At 40.8% G+C, this 23,233-nt stretch overlaps 2 protein-coding genes across 4 annotated transcripts in view; both read right to left on the bottom strand.

Moving 5' to 3' along the window:
• Positions 1-1,539: 1,539 nt before the first annotated feature.
• COMMD2 (COMM domain containing 2) overlaps positions 1,540-23,233 on the bottom strand; it is a 98,148-nt gene continuing 76,454 nt past the window's right edge. Inside the window, exons 1-6 of one of the 3 annotated variants that reach the window (XM_042460116.1) lie at positions 9,274-9,353; positions 8,164-8,198; positions 5,656-5,733; positions 4,452-4,534; positions 3,709-3,882; positions 1,540-1,860 (exon numbers count right to left, since the gene is read on the bottom strand). In XM_042460116.1, the coding sequence (XP_042316050.1) occupies positions 1,663-1,860; positions 3,709-3,882; positions 4,452-4,534; positions 5,656-5,733; positions 8,164-8,198; positions 9,274-9,338 (633 nt within the window). In that variant the 5' untranslated portion in view covers positions 9,339-9,353 and the 3' untranslated portion in view covers positions 1,540-1,662. Of the gene's footprint in view, positions 1,861-3,708; positions 3,883-4,451; positions 4,535-5,655; positions 5,734-8,163; positions 8,199-9,273; positions 9,354-23,233 lie in introns of those variants that run through there. The other 2 variants (XM_042460118.1, XM_042460117.1) reach the window with 2 other exon arrangements.
• ANKUB1 (ankyrin repeat and ubiquitin domain containing 1) overlaps positions 15,577-23,233 on the bottom strand; it is a 104,883-nt gene continuing 97,226 nt past the window's right edge. Inside the window, 2 exon segments of the mRNA XM_042460104.1 lie at positions 15,577-17,142; positions 19,955-20,890. Coding sequence (XP_042316038.1) covers positions 17,058-17,142; positions 19,955-20,890 — 1,021 coding nt within the window. The 3' untranslated portion in view covers positions 15,577-17,057.

Here is a 23,233-nt window from a genome sequence, read left to right on the forward strand (position 1 = left end):
TTCCAGAGTTTTGAGGTTTCATACCATCAGTATATTGATGAGACCTACCTCTATTACTCCTTTCCATCACAAGCTCAGGAAGCTGTTTTGGTCTTAAATCAGTGCCTGTCATCAGTAATGGACTGCATGAGGGTGAATAAATTGAGAATTAATCCAGACAAGATGGAGAAGCTCCTGGTCAGCTGAAAGGCGGATCAGGGAATAAGAATTCAGCCTGTGCTGGATGGGGTTACACTCCCCCTGAAAACGCAGGTTCCCAGCTTGTGTGTGTTCCTGCATTCAACTCTGAGCCTGAAAGCTGTTTTCACTGGTGGTCAGGAGTGGATTTGCACTACATTCATTCCTTGAGATGCCATATCTGGCCGCAGTGACACATGCCTTAGGCTGCATCTGCACTGCAGAAATAATCCAGTTTTATACCACTTTAACTGTCACGGCTCAACACTATGGAGTTCTGAGAACTGCAGTTTGTTGCAGCACCAGAGTTCTCTGACAGAGAAGTCTAAATCTCGCACAAAGTTAGTTCTCAGAATTCCACAGCATTGAGCCATAGTAGTTAAAGTGGTGTGGAACTGGATTACTTCTGCAGTGTGGATGCAGCCTTAGTTACATTCCAATTGGATGACTGTAACACCCTTTATGTGGGGCTGCCTCAACTGGTCCAAAGAACTCCAGCTGGCTACAGGGAACATACAATTTTCTTGTTACAACAGCTTTGCTAGCTGCCTGTCTGTTTCCAGGTACAATTCAAAGTGGTGATTTTGACCTACAAATCTCACAAAAGCAGGCTTGTTTTCACACAACGTTGGGGGCACTGAGCATTAATCTGGCATTAACCCACACAGAAAGTGGACAAAATCAACTGCTTTTTACTTTATGGATTCTCCTGGGCATTCATTCAACATACTTTAAGTGTGGAAAGAAACAAAAAGAAATTGTTATTTATTTGAACACAATAGTTTTCACTAGAAGTTGCTATTCTTTCCTTTTACACAGTACCATCAGTGAGCAGTTATGGTATGAAGATGATCCTTTCCATATTACTGAGTAATAACCTTCCCAAGAAAAATAAAATAATTGCAGGAAATCAATGTGATGACAAAGACAGATACAATTTTGAGTTTTTTATTCTTAACAAATGAAGGAAAAAAATTAGTCATCATACCAACAAACAGTGATGTCTGCTACGCAAAAGGTCACTGAACATAAAATGAGAGAAACTCACATGATCAATTAATTAATTTACATCTGCTTAAAGTTTATCCCAATTGTTCCAACTTGCATATGGCAGTATAATATTAGCACCCAAGTAAATTCAGCCTTTAATAATGTTTTGTGACACTGGCTGAAAAAAGTGCTTTGACTGGCTAAAATGAATTGCATTTTGCAAAATTGTTCTCCTGTTACAGACTGCCAAAATAAAGCTGCTTCGGGTCTCTTTGGAGGTATGCTGTTTAAATGATGTATGCACCCTAAGAATCCGGAAACTGCACCAAAGCTGCACTCCAGTGCTTAGGAATGGAATGTGGCTTTGGCGCTACTTCCGGACTTTTAGGACCCATGCATCATTTAAATAGCATAACTTCAAAGAGACCCGAAGCAGCTTTATTTGGGCAGTCTGTAACAGGCCAATAATTCTGTCAATTTACTCAGATGACAATGCTATTTGATGTTGCGTACTATTCGTCTACAGTGATTTGTTTTCATCTCTCCCAAAGCTTGTTCCAGTTGCTGAATCAGATGGAGCAACGTTGCTGGGTCAGTTTGTAATATCTGGGTGGTCTGTTTTCCATTCTGGTTAAGGTGTAGCTTTAGAGTCACTACTGGCTTAATCTGTTGTCTAAGACTTCTGCTGGCAAGCTGTTTAAATGAAAAAGTTTAAGGGAAAAAAAGTAGTAGTAAGATTTAAAATGCAGATATATTCTTCAAATACCAGTAACAGAAACATATTTCTAAGTAACTTATTTCATAATGTAGCTGTTACAGGAAGGTATGTTAATATTTTACAGTTTTGCCTATTATTCCATTTTTTGTATACAGTAATCAGTGGCATCCAACCTATGTTTCAAAAGGACAACTATATATAGAGTGGAGGAAAAACAAGAATAAAAATGAATGCTCACTATTATCCTCACTATTATGACCTCCGTTACACATTGCCTTGGGCCTAAGTATGATTGCTAATTCCAAAGAGAATAGGTCCACTGAATCAATTGCCAAGTGGTATAAATTCCATTGATTAAGCTGGTTCTAGCTGTAACTAGCAATGGGATATAGGCCCATATTTTGAGGAATCTCGAGTTGTTTTTTGGTCTTGACTTCTTGTTGTTGTTGTATCTTCAAGTCATTTCTGACTTATGATGATCCTAAGATGAACCCTAAGACGAATCATTGGGTTTTCTTGGCAAGTTTCTTCAGAGGGGGTTTGCCTTGGCCATCCTCTGAGGCTGAGAAAGTGTGATTAGCCCAAGGTCACCTAGTGAGTTTACATGGTTAAGCCAGGATTCAAATCCTAGTCCAACACTCAAATCACTATGCTACCCTGGCTCTAGTTAACTGCAAATTTTTGCTGATAGGCTTCCTATGGTGGGGGAGAAGCAGGATAATAATAATAATAATAATAATAATAATAAGAAGAAGAAGAAGAAGAAGAAGAAGAAGAAGAAGAAGAAGAAGCTTTATTTGTATACTGCTTTTCCGTGGACGATCAAGTGGGGGAATAGTATATTTTGTATATTGGCAACTGCTGCCTTGTAATGAAATTCAGCCTGCAAGTTAGGCCACTAATTAAAGCAAGATGCAATCTACCTTCTCACTTGTCTGGCTCATCACTTCAGATTCCAAGCTAGTCTAATTTATTAATTTATAAGTTACATGTATATCCTACTTCTTCTCCCAGCTCAGGACAATACGTACATGGCTCTCCTCAACTTTTTAACCTCACAACAACCTTGTGGGATAGATCAGATTGAGGCAATGTGATCAGTTCATGTTTGTGTCATGACTTTCAATAGATGAAAGGAAGAAGAGGGAGAAAAGAGAAACTGAGATAAACTGCATCCTTTCTAGGAAAAAAAAAACTTGGGGAATCATGAAAACTGTCTGAGCCTTCACAAGTTATAGCTGTTGGAGCCCCCTGCCTATTCCAAACCTAAGCCATGTAGATTTACTGTGTGTGTACACTTGTATGGTTACTCATGTATGTGATTTGTTCTAGTTCTCAGCTCAAAACAGACTGCATCTAAGTTGATGATTATTATTACAGACCAGCTTGCATATTTCACCTTTTCTTGAGCTTGTTAAAGTTCTCATTAGACTTAAATTTTAATAGCTTATTGAAAGCTCTGGATTTTTTTTTTACTCCATCAGAACAAATGTATTTATATCAACATGCCAGCACATTTGCTTATGAGAAAATGGATTTCTGTTTCACTGGCTAAGGTTAATACTGACAGAGAGATGGGAAATTTACAAAAGGGTTTACGGAGTGGCTCAAGCAGTTAAGACACTGACTCTGTTGACTGCAAGATCAGCAGGTGGCAGTTCGAGGCCCAAGCGCTGCACGATGGGGTGAGCTCCCATCACTAGTCCCAGCAGTTTGAAAGCATGCAAATGAAAGCATCACCTTCAACCTGTTAAAAGACATGCATGGTGTTGTAACAAACTAAAACAAAACTGTGGATATTTACTATAGATTAATAACCTTACCTGCACATCTAGTCTCCATTCAAGATTGTGGTAACTGGGAAGTTTTGGTGCTAGTTCACTCAGAATATTTCGGATCTCCTTCCGGTTATCAAGATATAGTTGAAGCAATAAGGCATTCAACTCTTCAGGGAAGCCTAGTACAAGTATGGAGTCTTGAAAATCTATCTCTGAGATCTAAAAAGTAAAAATAAGAAGGATAATATGTAATTTTTGATGGCTTCTGTTCTTGTTTTACTGGTGCCTAACTTCTGTGTTATCATCTGTAAAGATTACATTTTCTAATATGAAATATGACAAATCAGCGGCAAGAAGGTAAATATTAAGTGCTACTGCTAAGACCACATTACTGCACTACGCTCTTATAGTGCTTCCATTCTACTTTTACTGCTCTGGCTGCCTCCCGCTGCATTCTGAGGCTTGTACAGTAGTTCTTTGAGACTTAAGAGCTCTCTGGTTAAGAATTCTAAATGCCCTTCTAAACTGCCAATCCCAGAATACAACAGGAAGCAGCCAGAGCAATAAAAGTGGATTAGCAGCACTATAAGAGTGTAGTGAGGTAACCTAGAAAGTCACAGGGCTAGTTTTATAAGATTAGCAACTCTACATGGGAGATACACCACTGAGTCTATGCCAACTTTTCTGAGCTTTCACCTGAAACACCACATTTTTGCAGAACTGATGCCTTTCCTAATTCCAAGAATATAAGAAGACACTTGTCATAAGAAGACTCTTGTCATACTTACCATTAGTTTGGCGCTCTCAGTGAGAAGATATGTTAATCCTTCTACTCCATGTTGAATTGTCTCACTACTAACATTAAGCTTTCCTGAAAAAAGAAAATAGAGAATCCCAAAAAGTACAACATATGGATTTGCGATATCGGTGCTGATCTAGTATGATATGCAAGCTGACACATCTCTGTTAAAACAGGCTTGGTAGCAAGACTCACTACAGTTAGTAGGGGGTAAGTACCATTAAACTTTTCACAGGCCTGCATTCATATGTCAGTATATGTTTCAGCACTTGTAAACTATCAGTGCTAAATGTCAACTAGAGGCAGACAGTTTGGACTATTCTGCTGAAGCATACACAAGAACTGCTGGAGGTCAGGACTTCAATACATAGTTCTTATGTCCTATCCTAAACTCCTGCCAAATCTTTAGAATCCATTAGAAAAGAATGTGAGTAAGCCCCATCTTTACTGCGCTACTTCAGAATACAGGTTGGACAGTCTTACTGAATGCTTCCCTATGCCTTAAATTCCACATTTGTGAAGAACTAATATGGCTCAGAAGAGATCTAGATTATCTTAGATTTCTTCATATTGCTGTTTTACATAGGAAGCACTGAAAGATGTCACTGTCACCCCATATAGATTTTAATGGGGCTCCCTGGGGTGATCGCACTATGTGCCTTTTCTGAATACACAGACTATCAACACAGAGTCAATACACAGACTGCTCCACAGCATCAATGAAAGTATAGTACATTTTAGCAGACTATACAAGTCCAATAGTCTAACATCTACACAGCATCAGCTATGTTTATGTTTGGTAATATATGAAAGATGCAGAGATCTAGACAACAGTCATACTTGAGCCCCTGTTCCAAAATTGGTTCCAGGATAAGAACCCAATTCACAGGTGTTTCCCCCCTCCTCCCCTGCCTTTAGAAGCAAGCCTTCTTTAATTATTGCCCACAGAAAACAAAGTAAAAATGTTACAAATGTTTTTTTAAAAGTGGAAAATTTGTGGAACCAGATACTAATTAAAACAGAATTATTAACTACCTTGGGCATAGGCACCATTTCCAGTGCAATAAACTATGGATTGTTGAACCAACCTTGTCTACAGCAAAGTATCAGTATAATCAATACCATCATTACTTTTACTGCTACGAAGTCCTAAGAAAGTATTACTCCTTCAGTAGCAACCCACTCATTCTTACTTGCTGCTCCTTCATAGATTTTGGGGTTTGTGCCTTTTCTTAAGAACTCCACAGCAATACGACCAAATTCGCTGACAACTGAAAATAAAACAAACAAAAATAAAACAATCTTTTTCAGACTATTATGGCTCAATCATATAAAACAGGCCCCCTTGGGAGAAGACAGCATAAAACAGCTTTCAGTCCACTGTACATAGTGAACCTGATTCTTAATGTACAAATGTTAATTTATACAATGCTGAAAATGTCCAAGAACAGGCATACACACAGTACCAGTGAAGTATTATGAAGTACCACAACATCATTGTATCCACATTTTCTCATTCAGTTTAACATTACAGAATTTCAGAATAATTTCATCAACACATGCATATTCCTTCATCACTGGAACAGGATTATAGTAGGGGACTTCTAGCAATCCAATACAAGAAACCAACCATATTCGGTCCTCCATATCCACAGGTTCCTTATCCATGGATTGAAGCATCCACACCTAAAAAAATTATTAATTCCAAAAAGCAAATCTTGATTTTGCCATTTTAAGTATTTAAGTATTCTTTGTAATTCATAACAGTGGCCCTTGAACAAAAGAACTACAAAGGAAGATTGGAAAGAGAAATAGCAGAACTGAGCAGTGTGTGAAGAAATCAGAAGCCCCCTCTGAACATAAATATAAATCTTGCCAAGAAAACCCCATAATAGGTTTGCATTAGGGTCACCACAAGTCAGAAATTATTTGAAGGCACACACCTCCAACAAAAACTCTATCAGGGAAGCCACAGCCCTGTGTCTGCAAAACCTGTGGATGACAGGGTCACTGTAAGTTGGAGCTGACTTGACTGCAGCTAACAACAATCTTGAAGTCAGTGAGAAAGCGTTTTATGAAGGTGAAGAGTTCCTGCAATGGATTGCCATTTCATCATTTCTAGTATTAATCCTCTCTCAAAAAACATATAATTCTGCAATGGAAGACAACTGAATTTTATGCATCTGATAAAATAGGCCAGGCCAAGGAAAAGTTAGCCACAATAACAGTGTTCGTTTTTAAGATGCTGCCTTACTCTATTATTTTTACAGTGTTATCCTTGTTCATCCTCATTATTTCAGGATTTTTAAATTTAAAAGAGAGAGAACCAAATCACAAAATACCCTAAAGAGTATTGTGTTATTTATAAATGTACACCATTTATTATTTGTTATTATGCCTCTGAAAATATGGTCTTTTGAAGTTTGCCTTCTTAGTGATTTTTTTTAAGGGAGGGGAAAACTAAAATTGGTGCTGTTTTTCTTACTTATGTTCAATAATTCAAAATTGCAATAAAAATATATTTTTTTAAATTACCAAAAGAATATATTATTTGGTATTTGCTTCTTTAAAGAAATCACCTATATATAGCACACATACAGACCACACTAGAAAGGCTTTGTCACTACACCAAGATCTTACTAGCTTTTATAGGGGTAAATGACCCACATCTCTACTAGTCACACTTGATGTTATTGCCCCCATTCCAGAAAAGGAAACTAATGAACTGGAGCAAGGAAATGCTGACTGCGGGGACATACTACCACAGAGATGCATATTAGTAACAGCTACAATGTCTTCCCAACATATAGTTATTTTCTGAGCATGATCACTTGGGTAGTTTTTAAACAGAGGCTGGATGGCCATCTGTCAGGAGTGCTTTCTGTATGTCTGCATGGCAGAGGGTTGGACTGGATGGCCTTTGTGGTCTCTTCCAATTCTATGATCCTATGAATTCTGAAGTTCCCATATCAAATATTGCCTTTTCTAAGTACATGGTGGCTGTGTAGCAGCTGCTCATTTTCTAGTGTGGCATTCATGTGCAACATGAGAATTATAACATTGAACTACCTTGCAATGACATGTTAAGGATTACCGTGATAACAGGCATCAGAAAGAATATGTGCATCTTCATATATTCTTGTACTGCAGCGCCCATCACACTTCACCATTAGCTATGCTAACCAAGGCTTGCAAGAGCTACAGTTAAACAATATCCCAAGAGCCACACATCCTGTGCTTTTGTGTTCTAATCATAATTAAAAGCTGGAAGTCAAATATCTGTCATAACTGCACAGAGGATAAGATAACTAAAGCAAATATTTGATTTGGTAGGCAGAAAGTCCCCATGGATTCAGTTGGTTTTAGCTGGAACTAGCAATGGGATTTAGGCTCATTTTTTCAGGTATCCAGAGTTGTTCTTTGGGCTCGACTTGTTGTTGCTGTGTGCCTTCAGGTCATTTCTGACTTATGGTGATCATAAGACCACCCCTAAGATGAATCACGGGGTTTTCTTGGCAAGTTTCTTCAGAGGTGGTTTGAGAGTGTGTGACTTGCCCAAGTGGGCTTCAGGGCTGAGTTGAGAATCAAACCCTGGTCTCCAGAGTTGTAGTCCAATGCTGAAACCACTACACCACAATGGCATTTACTCAAACCGCAGGCCAGTGGTGGAGGACAGGTGGTCTTGGAGGTGTCTCACTCACAGGATCGCCATGTGCCGAGGTCCATACAAGGGCAGCTAACAACAATAACAATAATAACAACAATGAAATGCACTGGTAATTCCAAGAAAATGTACACAGATTTTGCACTGTAATAAATGGTGGGTACGGTGGGGTGGCACAAGAAGCTTGCCTGTTTGAGGCTGCCTGTGACCCCATTGCAAGGTGACCAGATGTCCTCCTCCTTTTCCAGGACAAGTTCTACTTTTCAGCCTTCTGACCTGAAAGGAATTCCAAAATGTCCTCCATTTTGGGTGTGACTAAGATGTATCCATTTATGTTTATATGAGGGTTTGTTCAGGGTTTTTTCTGCATGGCATCCTGGCACCGCAAAATGCTTTTGAGGAAGAAATGGAGAACGCAACGAAATGAAAGCTAAAAACGCTGACAGAAACTCAAATTTGTGCTTCTTAGTCCCGCTCAAAACTGAGTAATTTTGATTCCTACTGTGCAGAGGTCATGAAATGGAGGACGTGTCTGGAAAAGGAGGACATCCGATCAACCCGAGCTAAAAACACTCATGTAAATATAAATGAATGCTTCTTCTACCCTACTGAAAATGGAGGACCTTTTGGAATTCCTCCTGGGCAGAAGGTCATGAAATGGAGGACGTGTCCTGGAAAGGAGGACGCCTGGTCACCCTGAGCTAAAAAAACCTCATGTAAATGTGAATCCATGCTGTTTAAGCCTCCTCAAATCGGAGACTCTTTGGAAACTCCTCCTGGGCAGAAAATAAAAGCTGAAGAGGAAATAAAGGTAAATGGATGCTTCTGAGCCCTAATGGAGGCCTTTGGGAATCCCTCCTGGGTTTGAGAAGGGGATGAAAAGGAGGGAAGGGGAGCCTCTGCTCGACCTGAGCCAGAAACACTGCTCTCAATATGAACTCGTGCTTCTTGGGGCATCCTCCCGGACAGAAGTGATGAGTGGAGGACGCGTCTCGGAAAAGGAGGACCCCAGGTCACCCTCCTGTAAATGTAAACCCCGTCCTCCTTAACCCTGCTCCTAGGGCGAAGGCGCTTCGGGAGTTCCTCCCGTGGGCAGGAGCTCATGAAGCATGGAGGAGGACGCCCCGGACGCCAGCCTGGCCCGTACCTTGGGCTCCACCCGGGGAAGGAAGCCCAGGTGCTCCTTGTGCTCCTCGACAGAACCAGCAGCATCGCCTCCCAGCCCTCAGCGGCCCATCCGCCCGCCTCGAAATGGCCGCCCGGCGCCGCCCCAGCCTCCTCCTCCGGGCCCCGGTCGGCAAGGCCCAGAGCAGAAGGGTCCGCTCAGTACATCCGTTCCTTCCTCCCCTTGGAGAGCTAGGTCCAGACTATGGCCTCGCCCCGGAGGACTAGGCCATCCTCTGAGGCTGAGAGAGTGTGGCTTTTTTCTTCTTCTCTTATAATCAGGGCTGAGGGTATGATGATTTGGGGTTACTCCCTGCCCTACTCTGGAGTAAGATTGCCCCCCTTAATGTCACTCCTACTCCTCATAATGTTTAAATAAATAATAACGGTTTTCAATGTCTGATCTCTTTCTGGGAGTGCAGTGGAGTCTCCCTCCTTGGGGTCTTTAGCAGCAGGCTGATGGCCATCTGTCAATGGGGATGCTTTGATTGAGATTCCTGCATGGCCCTTGGGGTCTCTTCAGCCTCTAGGGTTCTGTGAATAAATAACAGGAATAAGGAGTAGCAAATATATGTGTTATCTCCTTATTCCTGTTACTATATTGTACATGCATGCACCGTTTTTTTACTTTTGTGTTATATATATATATATAATACACACACCACCCACACACACACATCATACACCCCCATCCCTCCATATTTGCAGCTTTGATATTTACGATTTGATTATTCATGGATTTGGTTATAGTTCTCTCTAGGAATATCTAAGTCCTCCAGTGCAACTCTGGTCAACTTTAACTAAAAGTTGCACTGAAAGACCTAGAGATTATTCCTAGAGAGAACACTCTATAGGCCTTTGTAGCTCCTCCAGGGCAGTTCTATGGTCAGTGTCTGTCGGGCATTGACTACAGATTGCACTGGAGGACCTAGAGATTCCTAGAGAGGTGTCCTCTCAGGTAAAAACATGGTGTTTTGTTATTTGCAGTTTTTCAAATTCCCAGGCGTCTTGTGAATATGGAGGACGTGTATATAATATTGAGAGAGAGAGTCACCTTCTTTATCCACAGATTTTTTATCCATGGTTCAAGCACCACAACTTGAAAATATTCCAAAAAAGTATAAATTCCAAATAGCAAACCTTGATTTTGCCATTATTTACAGTATAAGGGACTCATTTTACTATGCCATTGTATTTAATGGGAGCATCCACAGATTTTGGTATCCACAGAAGCCCCAGGAACAAACCCCAGTGGATAACAAGGGTCCCTTGTATATATTGTTTTACTCCTTATTCCTACTCCTACCTTCTTACTCCTTTACTCCTACTCCTGCTCCCCAGCCCTGATTATTATGTTTGAGTAGGAACCAAACTCTGATCTCCAGAATCCAACCTCAAACCACTACTACTACACTACACTGGCCCTCATTGTTGGTTTAAAAAATGACAACACGGATCCTCCTTTGTGGGACCGCTACAACCTCAACCGTGTTTATTAAAGCCTCTCCAAAAATCCAGACACGACAAGGTGACCAGCGTCCTCCTTTTTCGGGGACGTGTTCTCAATTTCATTACCTTCTGTCCAGAAGTTTTTCAAGATGTCTTCTATTTTGAGCCTAAGAAGCATGGATTTATATTCCTATGTGTGTTTTTAAGCTTTTCTATGGGGATGTCCTCCATTATTTTTTTTCTTGAATGGCCAGTGCCTTGTCCTCCTTTGCAGTTATGACATCTGGTCACCCTGGAGTAGTGTTAACTGTCTTTGAGCTTGTTCCCACTTAGGATTTGATACGAATTAAAATAAAACGTTTTTAATAAAACGAATTAAATAATACAGTTGTTTATCCCGCTTTCAGAATCGCTTTATTCATCGTTCCCATCTGCTTATTTAAATCGAATTTTTTACTTGCAAGCGTTTCATAAGCGTTCTCACTTGGCATGAAATCGGTGTTAAAATAAAGCGACTCTTCTCCTCTACCTTATTGGAGTTGTCAATCAATAGTACGTCAGAATGACGTAACGTTAACCCGGATTATTTGGAAGCGATTTAACTTTCGTCAGCGTTTCCATTTCATGACCGTTTGTGAAATGATGTATTTTTGGCGGGTTTTTTTTTTTTTAAGAACCAATCAAGGCGCTTAAACGATCAAACGTCATAAGCGCTGTCAGCCTTATATCTTTTCCCTCGAATTTAGTAGGAAACCAAAGCTCTCTCCAGAGGAACTATGGGATAGGTTTCCAGGGCAGCATCCCTGTTCATGTCTCCTAAGACAGCCAGGCAGAAATCAATGGGGGATGTTCTGGCATGATGCGAATTTAGTAGGAAACAAAGCTCTCTCCAGAGGAACTATGGGATAGGTTTTCCAGGGCAGCCCCGTTCATGTCTCCTAAGACAGCCAGGCCAGAAATCAATGGGGGATGCTTCTGGCAATGCGAATTTGTAGGAAACGAAAGCTCTCTCCAGAGGAAACTAGGGATAGGTTTCCAGGCAGCATCCCCGCTTCATGTCTCCTAAGACAGCCAGGCAGAAATCAATGGGGATGCTTCTGGCAATGCGAATTTAGTAGGAACCAAAGCTCTCTCCAGAGGAACTATGGGATAGGTTTTCCGGGCAGCATCCCCGCTTCATGTCTCCTAGACAGCCAGGCAGAAATCAATGGGGGATGCTTCTGGCAATGCGAATTTAGTAGGAAACGAAAGCTCTCTCCAGAGGAACTATGGGATAGGTTTTCCGGGCAGCATCCCCGCTTATGTCTCCTAAGACAGCCAGCGAGAAATCAATGGGGATGCTTCTGGCAATGCGATTTAGTAGGAAACCAAAGCTCTCTCCAGAGGAACTATGGGATAGGTTTTCCAGGGCAGCATCCCCGCTTCATGTCTCCTAAGACAGCCAGGCAGAAATCAATGGGGGATGCTTCTGGCAATGCGAATTTAGTAGGAAACCAAAGCTCTCTCCAGAGGAACTATGGGATAGGTTTTCCAGGGAGCATCCCTGCTTCATGTCTCCTAAGAAGCCAGCAGCAGAAATCAATGGGGGATGCTTCTGGCAATGCGAATTTAGTAGGAAACCAACGCTCTCTCCAGAGGAACTATGGGATAGTTTCCAGGGCAGCATCCCCGCTTCATGTCTCCTAAGACAGCCAGGCAGAAATCAATGGGGGATGCTTCTGGCAATGCGAATTTAGTAGGAAACCAAAGCTCTCTCCCGAGGAACTTGGGATAGGTTTTCCAGGGCAGCATCCCCGCTTCATGTCTCCTAAGACAGCCAGCAGAATCCCTTGAGAGCACAGAGATCAATGAAGGAGGCTGCTGGCAAAGCGGGAGGGAGCACTCTTCCCCAAGATCTCTTTCCAGGGTTGGAGGAGAAGGCAGATTCCGTTTGAGAAAGAGAGGAGAAAGGCTCTATCCCCCCCCCCCCATTGTCAGAGCCCTTCCCTGTCTGGGCGAGATCGATGCTCCTCGCGCGGAGCTTCCCTTCCCGCCTGGGCGAGATCAGAGCCCAAGCGGGCAGGGAATGCCTCTTTGAGAGGAGCTTCCCTTCCTGCCTCTCCTCCGTTAAATGGGCTCTCCCCACACAGAGGGGAGGTTGCAATCCACCGGGAGAAGCCTTGTAGTCCTTTGCAGTGCAGGCGCTTGAGCAGCCGAGACTTCGAGCGCTTAAAGCGCTGAAGAGATTAAGCGCCTGTAAACCATTAAAATAAAAAATAAAAATAATCCTTATCTCTTATTGAAAGACCACAGCGACAAGGGGTGAGGGAAGAAAAATGGCGACAGCCATGAGGATGGGGACAGAAAGGGCAACTCCCCCAATGACAGCCCCATCGCAGTCAGCTCCTCCCATCCTTCTGCCCGATTCCAATGCTATCGTTCTCATCTAATACTCCGGTTCCTAACTCGAATCAAGGGAAAAAACACTAGGTAGGACCCTAGTGTTTTTTAACACGCGTTAAATGAGGAAAACACGGATTTAAATTTATCCCGCTTCTGGATTCGATTTCTAGTGGGACGATTCCGGGTTGCTCTAGAACCGTTCTAGGTTTAAATCGGATCCTAATATGAACGCCCCTCCTTGGTTCGATTCAGAACGCGGGGTTTCCCCTAGTGGGAACAAGCTCTTTGAACTAAGGTATTCGGGTGCACTGTGTGTGCAGCCAGCATAAGTTAGATGTTTAAAACAATAATGAACAAATGCCTCATTCACATACATAATGAACTGATGTGTATCGGATCAGTGAAGCGATTTAGCACCGAATAATGTTCACACTACTCAAACCGTGATCTAATCTGCCCATTCCAATTTACTCCACTTCGCATTCATGTTCATCAAAATGGAGTTGCGTCACAGAGGTGACCGTGCCGCCAGAGAACCAAATCCAATCATAGCATGTTCACACTTGCACTGAATCAATTCATTTTAAAAGATGTAGGGAATGCCCTGGATTTGGAAGGACAGTTTAACTGGATTTAGCACTGTGGCCCCCCGGCAAACTGTTCCAGAATTTGGCTCAAGGGTGAACAAGGGCCCTTTAAACTGGTTACATTGGTTGAAAACTGGTTTATTATGTAGTGTGAATGAGGCCAAAGTAAGCCCAATAATGTTTTACCACAATGAATCCTGTTGACCAACACAGCCTTTTGTCTAGTATAGTGATCATCCTAAATCATGAGTAGCAAATCCACAGAGATCTGAGGGTAAAGAGGCAAGTTCTGCCATAGCCCAAAAGTTGGAATGTCAGAACCAACCTAAAGAAGGTTCTGTCACAAATGTCCCGCTGAATTCTTGAGGACTCATACAATCGGCCCTCCGTATCCATTGATTCTTACCCACAGGTTCAAACTTCCATGGCTTTAAAATGTGATATATATATATATAGTGTATATATATATATCCAAAAGCAAATCTTGCTTTTGCCATTTTATATAAGGGAAACAATTTCACTTGCCTTTGTATTTAATGGGGCTGAGCATCCATGGATTTTGGTATCCACAGGGAGTCCTGGGCTGGAACCAAACCTCAGAGGATACCCATGACCCACTATATTAGGGGTTCATTGTTGCTTATGCAGAAAGGTTCAGGAGTGGGACTATAGTGGCACTGAGCTGTGGTGGAAGGAATGACCTGCAGCCATGCCCATCATCCAGAATTAATTGGCTTCTTCTGTCCCTGTGTCAAGCAGGTGTTGCTGCTAGTATAGTTCAATTGATGGGCATCGTTGGTGTTTCCACAATATTGAAATGACTACTGTATTTGTGCTGGTTTCTTATTTTCTGAATAGTACGTGTCCCCTCTTTTCCTGCTCCATGACAGGTTGTAAGACAGGGAAATGTAGTGCTTATAAATCTCTCTATGTATTTCTGCATCAGTTCTCTGTTAAGAAGTTTGTGAACAGAAGCAAAAGCTCTACATCTGCATTATCAAATTTATTATAGCAGGTGAACCCATGTGCCTGACAACTGGAAAAGAACAAACATTGTCTTTCTTTTCAAAAAAGCAGGAAAAAAATCCAAGGAACTACAGACCTGTCATCCTGAACTCAATACCAGGAAAAATATTAAAACACAACTAAAAAAAGTGTATGTAAAGAGAGTGTTTACCTGGATGACAATCAGTTATTAGTAGGAGCTAACATGGGTTTGCCAAGAATAAATCCTAACGAAAACTAGTCTTATATCAGTTTTTGAAAAAATAAGGTCCGTAGTTAAGTAGACAGTGGGACTGCTGTAGATGTTGTTTATTTAGATTTCAGCAAAGCATTGATTAAAGTCCCCCAGCCATTTTGATTTGCAAGCTGATTAAATGTGAAATAGATAGAAACACTGTCACATGGATCCCAATTGGTTGGAAAAATGTGTTCAAAGAGTCATCACTGATAGCTCCCTTCAAACTAGGTGAAGTCTTGAAAGGAGTGCTGCAGAGTTCTGTCCTGAGAGCATCACTCTTCAACACTTTTATCAATTACTAGATGATGAGGTTGGGGGATCCTTATTAGGTTTGCAAATGACATAAAACTGGTAGGAGTAGCTGACACATTGGAAGATAGAAGAAACTGATTCAAAGGATTTGATAAATTATAAATTGGGCCAACTAACAGAAAAATTCAGATTTAAGCCACAAAACCAAACATAACAAGTATAAGATGGAGATATTGGCTTAGTACATGTGAAAAGAAGCTTGTGATTATTGTTGATCATAAATTGACATGACCCAGCAGTGTGAAGCTGCCGCAAAGAAGGCAAATAATGTTAATAAACACAATCAAGGAAAATATTAGTCCTACCTACTTTGAACTAGTCAGGATTACTGTACTCTGTTCTGGGCATCTCATTTTAAGAGGTATATAAAAAAGTTGGAGCAGGTTCACAGAAAGGAAACAAGGATGATAAGAGGTATGACAAACAGGCATACAGTATGAAGAGATATTGAGGGAATGGGGCATGTTTACTTTGGTGAAGAAAAGACTAAGAGGTGACATGATGACATGATTGCACTTTTTAAATATCTGAAGGGCTGTCAGAGAGAAAATGGTGCAGGTTTGTTCTTTGCTTCCCTAGAGGGTAGGACCAGGGCTAACGGTTTTAATTACAGGAGAGTAGATTTTTATTGAATATTTGAGGGAACTTCATGGTAAAAGCAGTTCAGTAGTGGAACCAATTACTTAGAGCGGTGGTGGAATGTTTTGCTGGACATCTTTTAAAAAAGCAAGACAGCAACTTGATAGGAACGCTATAGCTGAAGTTCCTGCATTGGGTTCGGTGGCCTACAGGGTCCCTTCCAACTCTACAAGTCTGTGATTTTATTAAGGAACACAAAAATATAACCTAGATAAGATATTCCGATAAAGGTATGCTGAACAGAGAAAAAATTAACACTGATCAATAGCAGAATTAAATTTTCACATTAAACACCAAATAAATTTTATCATACATGGAGAACCATGTCTTGACAGAAATGAGAACGTTATAATAATGTGATTCAGATGACTGTTGTGGATGCCAGAGTGAAAACTGGAGAGGGCTCATATATTTTTAATAGTTGTATGGAAAAGGGAAATTCAACAGGTTTTGCTTGCCATGCAACCAGGTAATAAACACTTGCTGAAATTTCCTCTCATGCAACCATTAAAGGTACAGGAGCCTTCTCCAGCTTTCATTCTGGTAACCCTAGTGGCTATAATGATAATTCATACAATTTAAAGCTCCAAGGTACTTCAGCTTTCTCCTTGGCCTTCAGTGGATGTGTTAGAGTCTACTTCTCACAGTATGATATCTGTTGTAATTGTTTACATACAAAATGTCTTTTATCAAGGTCAACTGATATCATCCTTCAGTAGCCAAAAGACATCTGGTTAAACTTGTTTCTCATACCACAATTTCTCACAGGGCTTTGAGGATGAAACAACTACTAAACAGTCAACTTCAGTTGTCATTTTCATGTGAAAAAGACCCTTCTCTTTCCCTTCTTCTCAGATGGAGCTGTGTGTAAATAAATGTAAAGCAAATTAAGCATTTGGCTACTTACACAGCCTGGTAGATTATAGTGCTTCATTCAAAGGGTCTCAAAATTTTCAGTCACGGATGACTGTTATTAATGCTTCATATTATTATGCCTTTTAAAACCTGTCTTGACCCACTTTGAATGTCATTTCAGTAGTAGCAAACAGGGAGACGTTCTTAAGTATCTAAGCAATTATGCATGTGTAGTATGATATGCAAATACAAGTCCCCCTGAATCATCCTTGGAAGATGCTCACTTAAAACTGGATCTCATCAGTATACAGCTTTGCATATGCTTTTCTTGGCTAGGGTTCTTGCAATGCCCAGTTGTTGGAGCCAAGGCTTCTCTTTAAATGAACTGCAATAAATAGATATAAATATGATATTGGTAACCTTTGCAGCATAATCAAGCTGTCATTATGTTAAGTGCAAGTCATATAACAAAAGAATCTTAAATATATTAATACTGTAATTGGATTACATATAGCACTGTCAGTATACATAGAGATTTCCTGAGCAACACAACCAAAAGACAGACCCTTGCCCCAAGTAGTTTACAATCTGTATTTAAGCCTGGGAAAGGAGAAAGTTGAAAGTAGCAAGGGACAAATGAGAGCAAAGGCACCTAGTATTTAAGTATGGCAGTGCTGGTTGGTTAGACCAGATGGAAGATCTGACTTTTAAAATGTTAACTAGAGCTTGAGGAGGAGCTTGATATTACACAGGACAAATGTTATGGAAGTTCCTGATGTAAGTGGCAAAACGCAAGAAGTGAGAAGGTTGCACCCTTTTAGGGACAGGGGAATTGTAGCCCTCCAGAAGTTGTTTGATTTCAACTGCCAACAGTACAGTCAGGGGAGTCAATAGTCAGGCATGATGCAAACTATAGTTCAGCAGCATCTGAAAGGGAACTGGATCTCTCTTCTTGTTTTAGGTGGTCAACATACCCCGAGAAAGCATTGAGTAGGTAGAATTGGCTAAATGGAGCATTTTCACACTACTCAGTTGTATTATTATTATTATGCTGCCTTTCTTCCAAAAAGGGACTCAAGACAGCTCACAAGAGAAAAACAAATTTCAAACAATTTTTTAAAAATGATTTAAAACAACCTAGTTAAAACATAAAATTAAGATTGAAAATGTATACAAATTTTAAAAAAATCTAAAACACATACCCCATGTAAAAACCACCCTGCCATGATTTTAAAAAGCCTGCCTGAATAAAAACATTTTCATTTGCTGGCAAAAGGCAAGCAGGGAGGGGGCCAGCCTACTATGATTCCACTTTAACATCCGCAGCAGTGAGAATCTGGAATTTGTATTTTGGTTTGGTAATCGATCATTCTGGCTAAGAATTCTAAATACCCTCCTAAACTACAGATCTCACAGGATCCCACAGGATGTTTCCATGGCAGATAAAGTGGAATCATATCCTGACATCTTGTTAGTGACATGCTAAGTCCAACATACTCTATACTAAATCAGTTGTTTCATTGAGCTATTTTTCTTTAGCTGTTTAGACTGAGGGTAACATTGTATTGTACAGACACCTTCCTAACACATGATGGCAGTATTTACCCATCTGTGGGAATCTTTAGATCTTTCCAACATCTTGTTGTAACCCCTACAAATGAGAACTGGCAAGCTTCCATAACTGAGAAGATTCTATTATTGCTTCTACACAATTCAAAACAAAAACCTTAGTAAAGGGAAGGGAAGGGGGGATATTGTGTCCAGTTCTGGGCACCACAATTTAAAAAGGATGTCGAGAAACTGGAGCGTGTCCAAAGGAGGGCAACTAAAATGGTGAAGGGTCTGGAAACCATGTCCTATGAGGAATGACTTAGGGAGCTGGGGATGTTTAGCCTGGAGGAGGTTAAGGGGTGATATAATAGCCCTGTTTAAATACTTGAAGGGATGTCATATTGAGGAGGGAGCTCGCTTGTTTTCTGCTGCTCCAGAGACTACCCACAGCAATGGATGCAAGCTCCAGGAAAAAAGATTCCAACTCAACATTAGGAAGAACTTCCTGACAGTAAGGGCTATTCAACCGTGGAACACACTCCCTCGGAGTGTAGTGAAGTCTTCTTCCTTAGAGGTCTTCAAACAGAGGCTGGATGGCCATCTGTCGGGAAGATTTGATTTAGATTTCCTGCATGGCAGGGGGGTTGGACTGGATGGCCCTTGCAGTCTCTTCCAACTCTATGATTCTAGGGTTCTGGCAGCATCCTTAAAAGAATAACTAGTTTATTCAGGCTTTGTGCCACAGGCAGATCTACTTTTTATACATGTGTGTTGTGTTGTGTGGCTTCAAGTTATTTTCAAGTCATGTGGCCTTGCTGGCTGTCATTTTCTTGGAGCTGTAATCCAAAAGATAACATTTCAGGTTCTGGCAGAATCTTTACAACTCATTTTAAAAAACCAAAAAAACACAAATCCTCTCACCTAAAGGCTTTTAAAACCACTTAGCATTATTTATGATTACTTGTAGAATAACTCACATAATGCTGTGTGATGTTTCCTCCCAGCAACCAAATAGTCATTGCATTTTATGCTCAGAAGAGTTTAAATAACAAACTGGATATTCAATAGGAGAGCTGGTGAGAGGGAAAGAGAATAAAAAACCCTCCTATCTGACCAGTTCTATACATTTAACTCATTATTGGTTTAGTTGTCAGCTCTTGTACACATGATGTGGTGAGACGGAAGGTGTGAGAAGTGGGCTTTTCTATTATGATACTTTTGTCTCAGAATACATATCAAGGGGTAGCTGTGTTGGTAATATAGCAAAATACAATAACATAATTCACAAAGCAGTGATACATTTATTGGGCCAAAATTCATAAAATATATGTTACAAGCTTTTGAAACTCCTCTGGTTTCTTCATCAGGCAAAGGATGAAGCAGTGGAGCTTCAAAAGTTTGCAACATATATTTTACTGGTTAGTGTTGTTTATGCTTAATTCTGGTTTCATTATTATTATTGAAGGCAGCAATTTGAAAGAAGGGTGCTACTCCACTAAGTGTCATTAGCTGCTCACTTCTGGGTTGGTGTGTACAACCATAGACTCATAGATCATAGATTTTATGATTCTACACACCAAGCCAGAAGTGTCTGTATTTCTGAGTCACAAATCCTTGTTTTTTAAAGTGGGGAGGGAGAAACATACCTTGCTATGGCTAAGCAGTAGATTGCATTCTCCCTTGGAGTTCTTCCACTGTGTTCTGAAAAAGTCTCCAGAGAAGGATTTAACAGGAACTTTGCATTGGGTATGGAATAATAATAAGACGGCTTGGGGACAGGTGCAGGGGGTAGAGGAACTTGGGCTAAACACATAGTTTGGTCCATATAGTCTTCATTGCTAAGATGCCTCTTCTTCCTTTTGGTGTCCTTTTTTCGCTGCTGCTTGTCTAGGTCAGCAATCTTGTTCCCATCTTTCACTGGTGGTAACTTGACATTGGTTCCTTTGAAGTACCTCTTTGAAATTCTTGAGCCCCCACAGGCATGTTCTTCATGTTGAAACCGATGGTTTAAGTGTGGCAATTTACAGACTCTACTATCTATATCCTTGACTCTGGCTGAATAAAAACCCCTGGAAGTCATTTTTGGTTTTGTGTAGCCATCCACAAGGACAATATCCCCAACTCGTGTTCTGAAAGTTGCTGCCTGGTTGCATCATTTTTTCTTATGGATATTGTTTTGAGCTTTAAGAAGCCACAGTTTTAACTTAATATAGATTTTCATGGGAAGAGAAAAATTAGGGTAGGAAACCACAGACCATATCTTGGTGACTAAATACAGTACACAGTCGTTATGTCTGTGTTGGATGCATAACTGCAGTGGAGTTTGCCCTGTAGAATTTTGGCATTCGAGGCATAGGACACTGTAATTAACAAAGGCTTTCAGCATCATGAGTTGGCCTGCTTCTGCAGCTGCATGCACAGGGCATTTTGTGTCATCTGGATGATTGTTTTCATAACACCACTCACGATAGGGATGCACACCAACCGCTTCAGTGGGCCCTGTACCCTCTTTCAGGAGCCAAGCTGAAAGCTGAAGATGTCCAAAAAAGGCTGCCATATAAAGCGCTACCCTCTTTTGATATCTGAAAGAAAGCAGGTGTACAATACATCAGCTATGAAATGATGGGGGAAAAGATCATTTGCAAAATCATAGTTATGTAGGTATTTGTGTTCCAAGAGACCTGAGAGGACATCCAAACTTTGGATTAAAGGGTACCTCAAACAAAGGCCTGTTACAGACAGCCAAAATAAAGCTGCTTCGAGTCACAGTGGAGGTATGGTGTTTCAATGATGCATGCGTCCTAAGAGTCCAGAAGCCACCCAAAGCCACGCTCCAGTCCTTAGGCTGGAGTGTGGCTTTTGGTGGACTTCTGGACTCTTAGGATGATGCATCTTGAAACATCATACCTCCACTGTGACTCGAAAGCAAGCTTTATTTTGGCCTGTCTGTAACAGGCCATAAGTGCCTTTCTACGCCTTATGAAGTTAGGCAGTGTTTGCTGACTGTAATTTCCCCCCCTTTGGATTCCTTGAACTTGCGCACATTAGCCTGAATGCCAGAGTGAGGTCGTTCTTCCAGAAGATTCTGCCTCCATGTTCATGAATGAAGTTGAAATGCTTTTTCTTAGCCAGGATGGCACCACAAGGGCAATCCAGAGCACTCTCATCTTCTGGTTTAAGGCAGCTGGAACATCTAATGTTTATATAGAACATTCCTCTCCTGCTCCTTCTCCCTCTCTCTGTAAGTGCAGCTGTAGAGTTCCAGATCTATGTGCCCTACACCGTTTGATCAGTTTTTTAAAACAAACCCCACAATGTTGTATTTGTTCTGTTGTTTTGCTTTGCACATTTCTTAGCACTGTTCCACTTATTTTAATCTTGCATAAAATCTGAAAGCCATTGAAGCAGCACTGCTAGAGCTGGAGTGATATGTTTCTGTCTGCTGTAGTACACACCTTTTGAAAGTGTGTGCTGTACCGAGGCCAGTGTGGCCATTTATAGACTGATAGGCTGAATGGGGCAACAGTTATTCCTATGTAGGAAGTACCACAGCAGATCAAATAACACATACAGTCAAAGGATTCTTTCCCCTGGCAGGATTTTTCAGTGGAGGCAGTCTGTGTGTTTAGGTATGAATCATTGTGTTGACTAATGAGTAACTTTGATGTGTGTCAGGATTGAGAAATGTTGCTTGTGTGTACCATTGGACTTTTCACTACAGCGCTGAGGACAAGAAATAGGCTTGGCTTTCTTCAAAAAGGGTTAGTTTGCTCAAGTTCATGGAAGGGCTATAGCTGTGCCAGATGTATCTGCCAGAGAGCCAGTGTGATGTGGCCATGGTAGAGTTGGGCTAGAATATGAGAGCTCAGATTTTCTCACAGCTACTAAATGTACTGGGCAACTTTGAAAGAAGGGATTAATTGTGAGTGAGAGCATGTGCTTAGCATGGAGCAGATCTCAGATTCAGTCCCCAGCACATTCATAACCTTGACTGAATCTTTAGGTAACTGATGCCAACCATTGTAAACATTACTGAACTAGGTAAGTTGAGGGTCTGACTATAATAGTTTTATATGTTCAGTATGTAGTTCTACACACCACTGAATATCCCAGGCTGCATCTACACTGTATAAATAATGCTGTTAGACACCACTTTAAGTGCTGTAGCTTCATCCCAAGGTGTCTTGGGATTTGTTGTTTTACAAGTCTTTAGCCTTCTCTGCCAAAGTGTACTGGTGCTTCACAAAAGAACAAATCGCAGGATTCTGTAGGATGGAGCCAAACAGTTAAAGTGGTGTCAAACTGTATTATTTCAGTTTTTCAGAAAACTATTCAGAAATATTTCATTATTTCTAGTGTAGATGCAAACACAGATATCTCAAATAAGAACAGGGATATAAAGCAAGTAGGTGATGTTCAATTTTGGCTTGGCAAGCCAATGAATTAACAAGTCAAATACCCATCAACTGCTTTATTCAAATTCAAAGTCTATGAAGCCATGATGCTGATAATGTTATAAAATATGAAAAAAGTAGGCTAGCCAGACAACTCTTAAAACTTAACTCTAAAAAACAGTTGTTACTTTGCTTTACTTCCACTTTAATAATTGTGTTTTGGGAATACAACTCCTGGAGTTCACTAGTCAGCATACCCATTCATTTTGTATTGTAGTCCAAGAAACTAACTTTTCCAAGCTTAGCTCTGAATTTATATTTATTTTAAACTGCAACTACACTCTGCCCTTACTATTTCAAAATAAAACTAGAGAGAACAACTGTTACCATTCTATTCTTATCTTCATATATGTAGAAATCTTGAGTCATGCCTTCTCATGATGTGTTCAAAGTATGACAGTCTCAATTTTGTCATTTTGGCTTCCAAGGAGCACTCGGGCATGATCTGATCAAGGACCTAATAGTCTTCTT

Source organism: Sceloporus undulatus, chromosome 3, assembly GCF_019175285.1.
Source record: "Sceloporus undulatus isolate JIND9_A2432 ecotype Alabama chromosome 3, SceUnd_v1.1, whole genome shotgun sequence".
Classification (NCBI taxonomy): Eukaryota; Metazoa; Chordata; class Lepidosauria; order Squamata; family Phrynosomatidae; genus Sceloporus; species Sceloporus undulatus.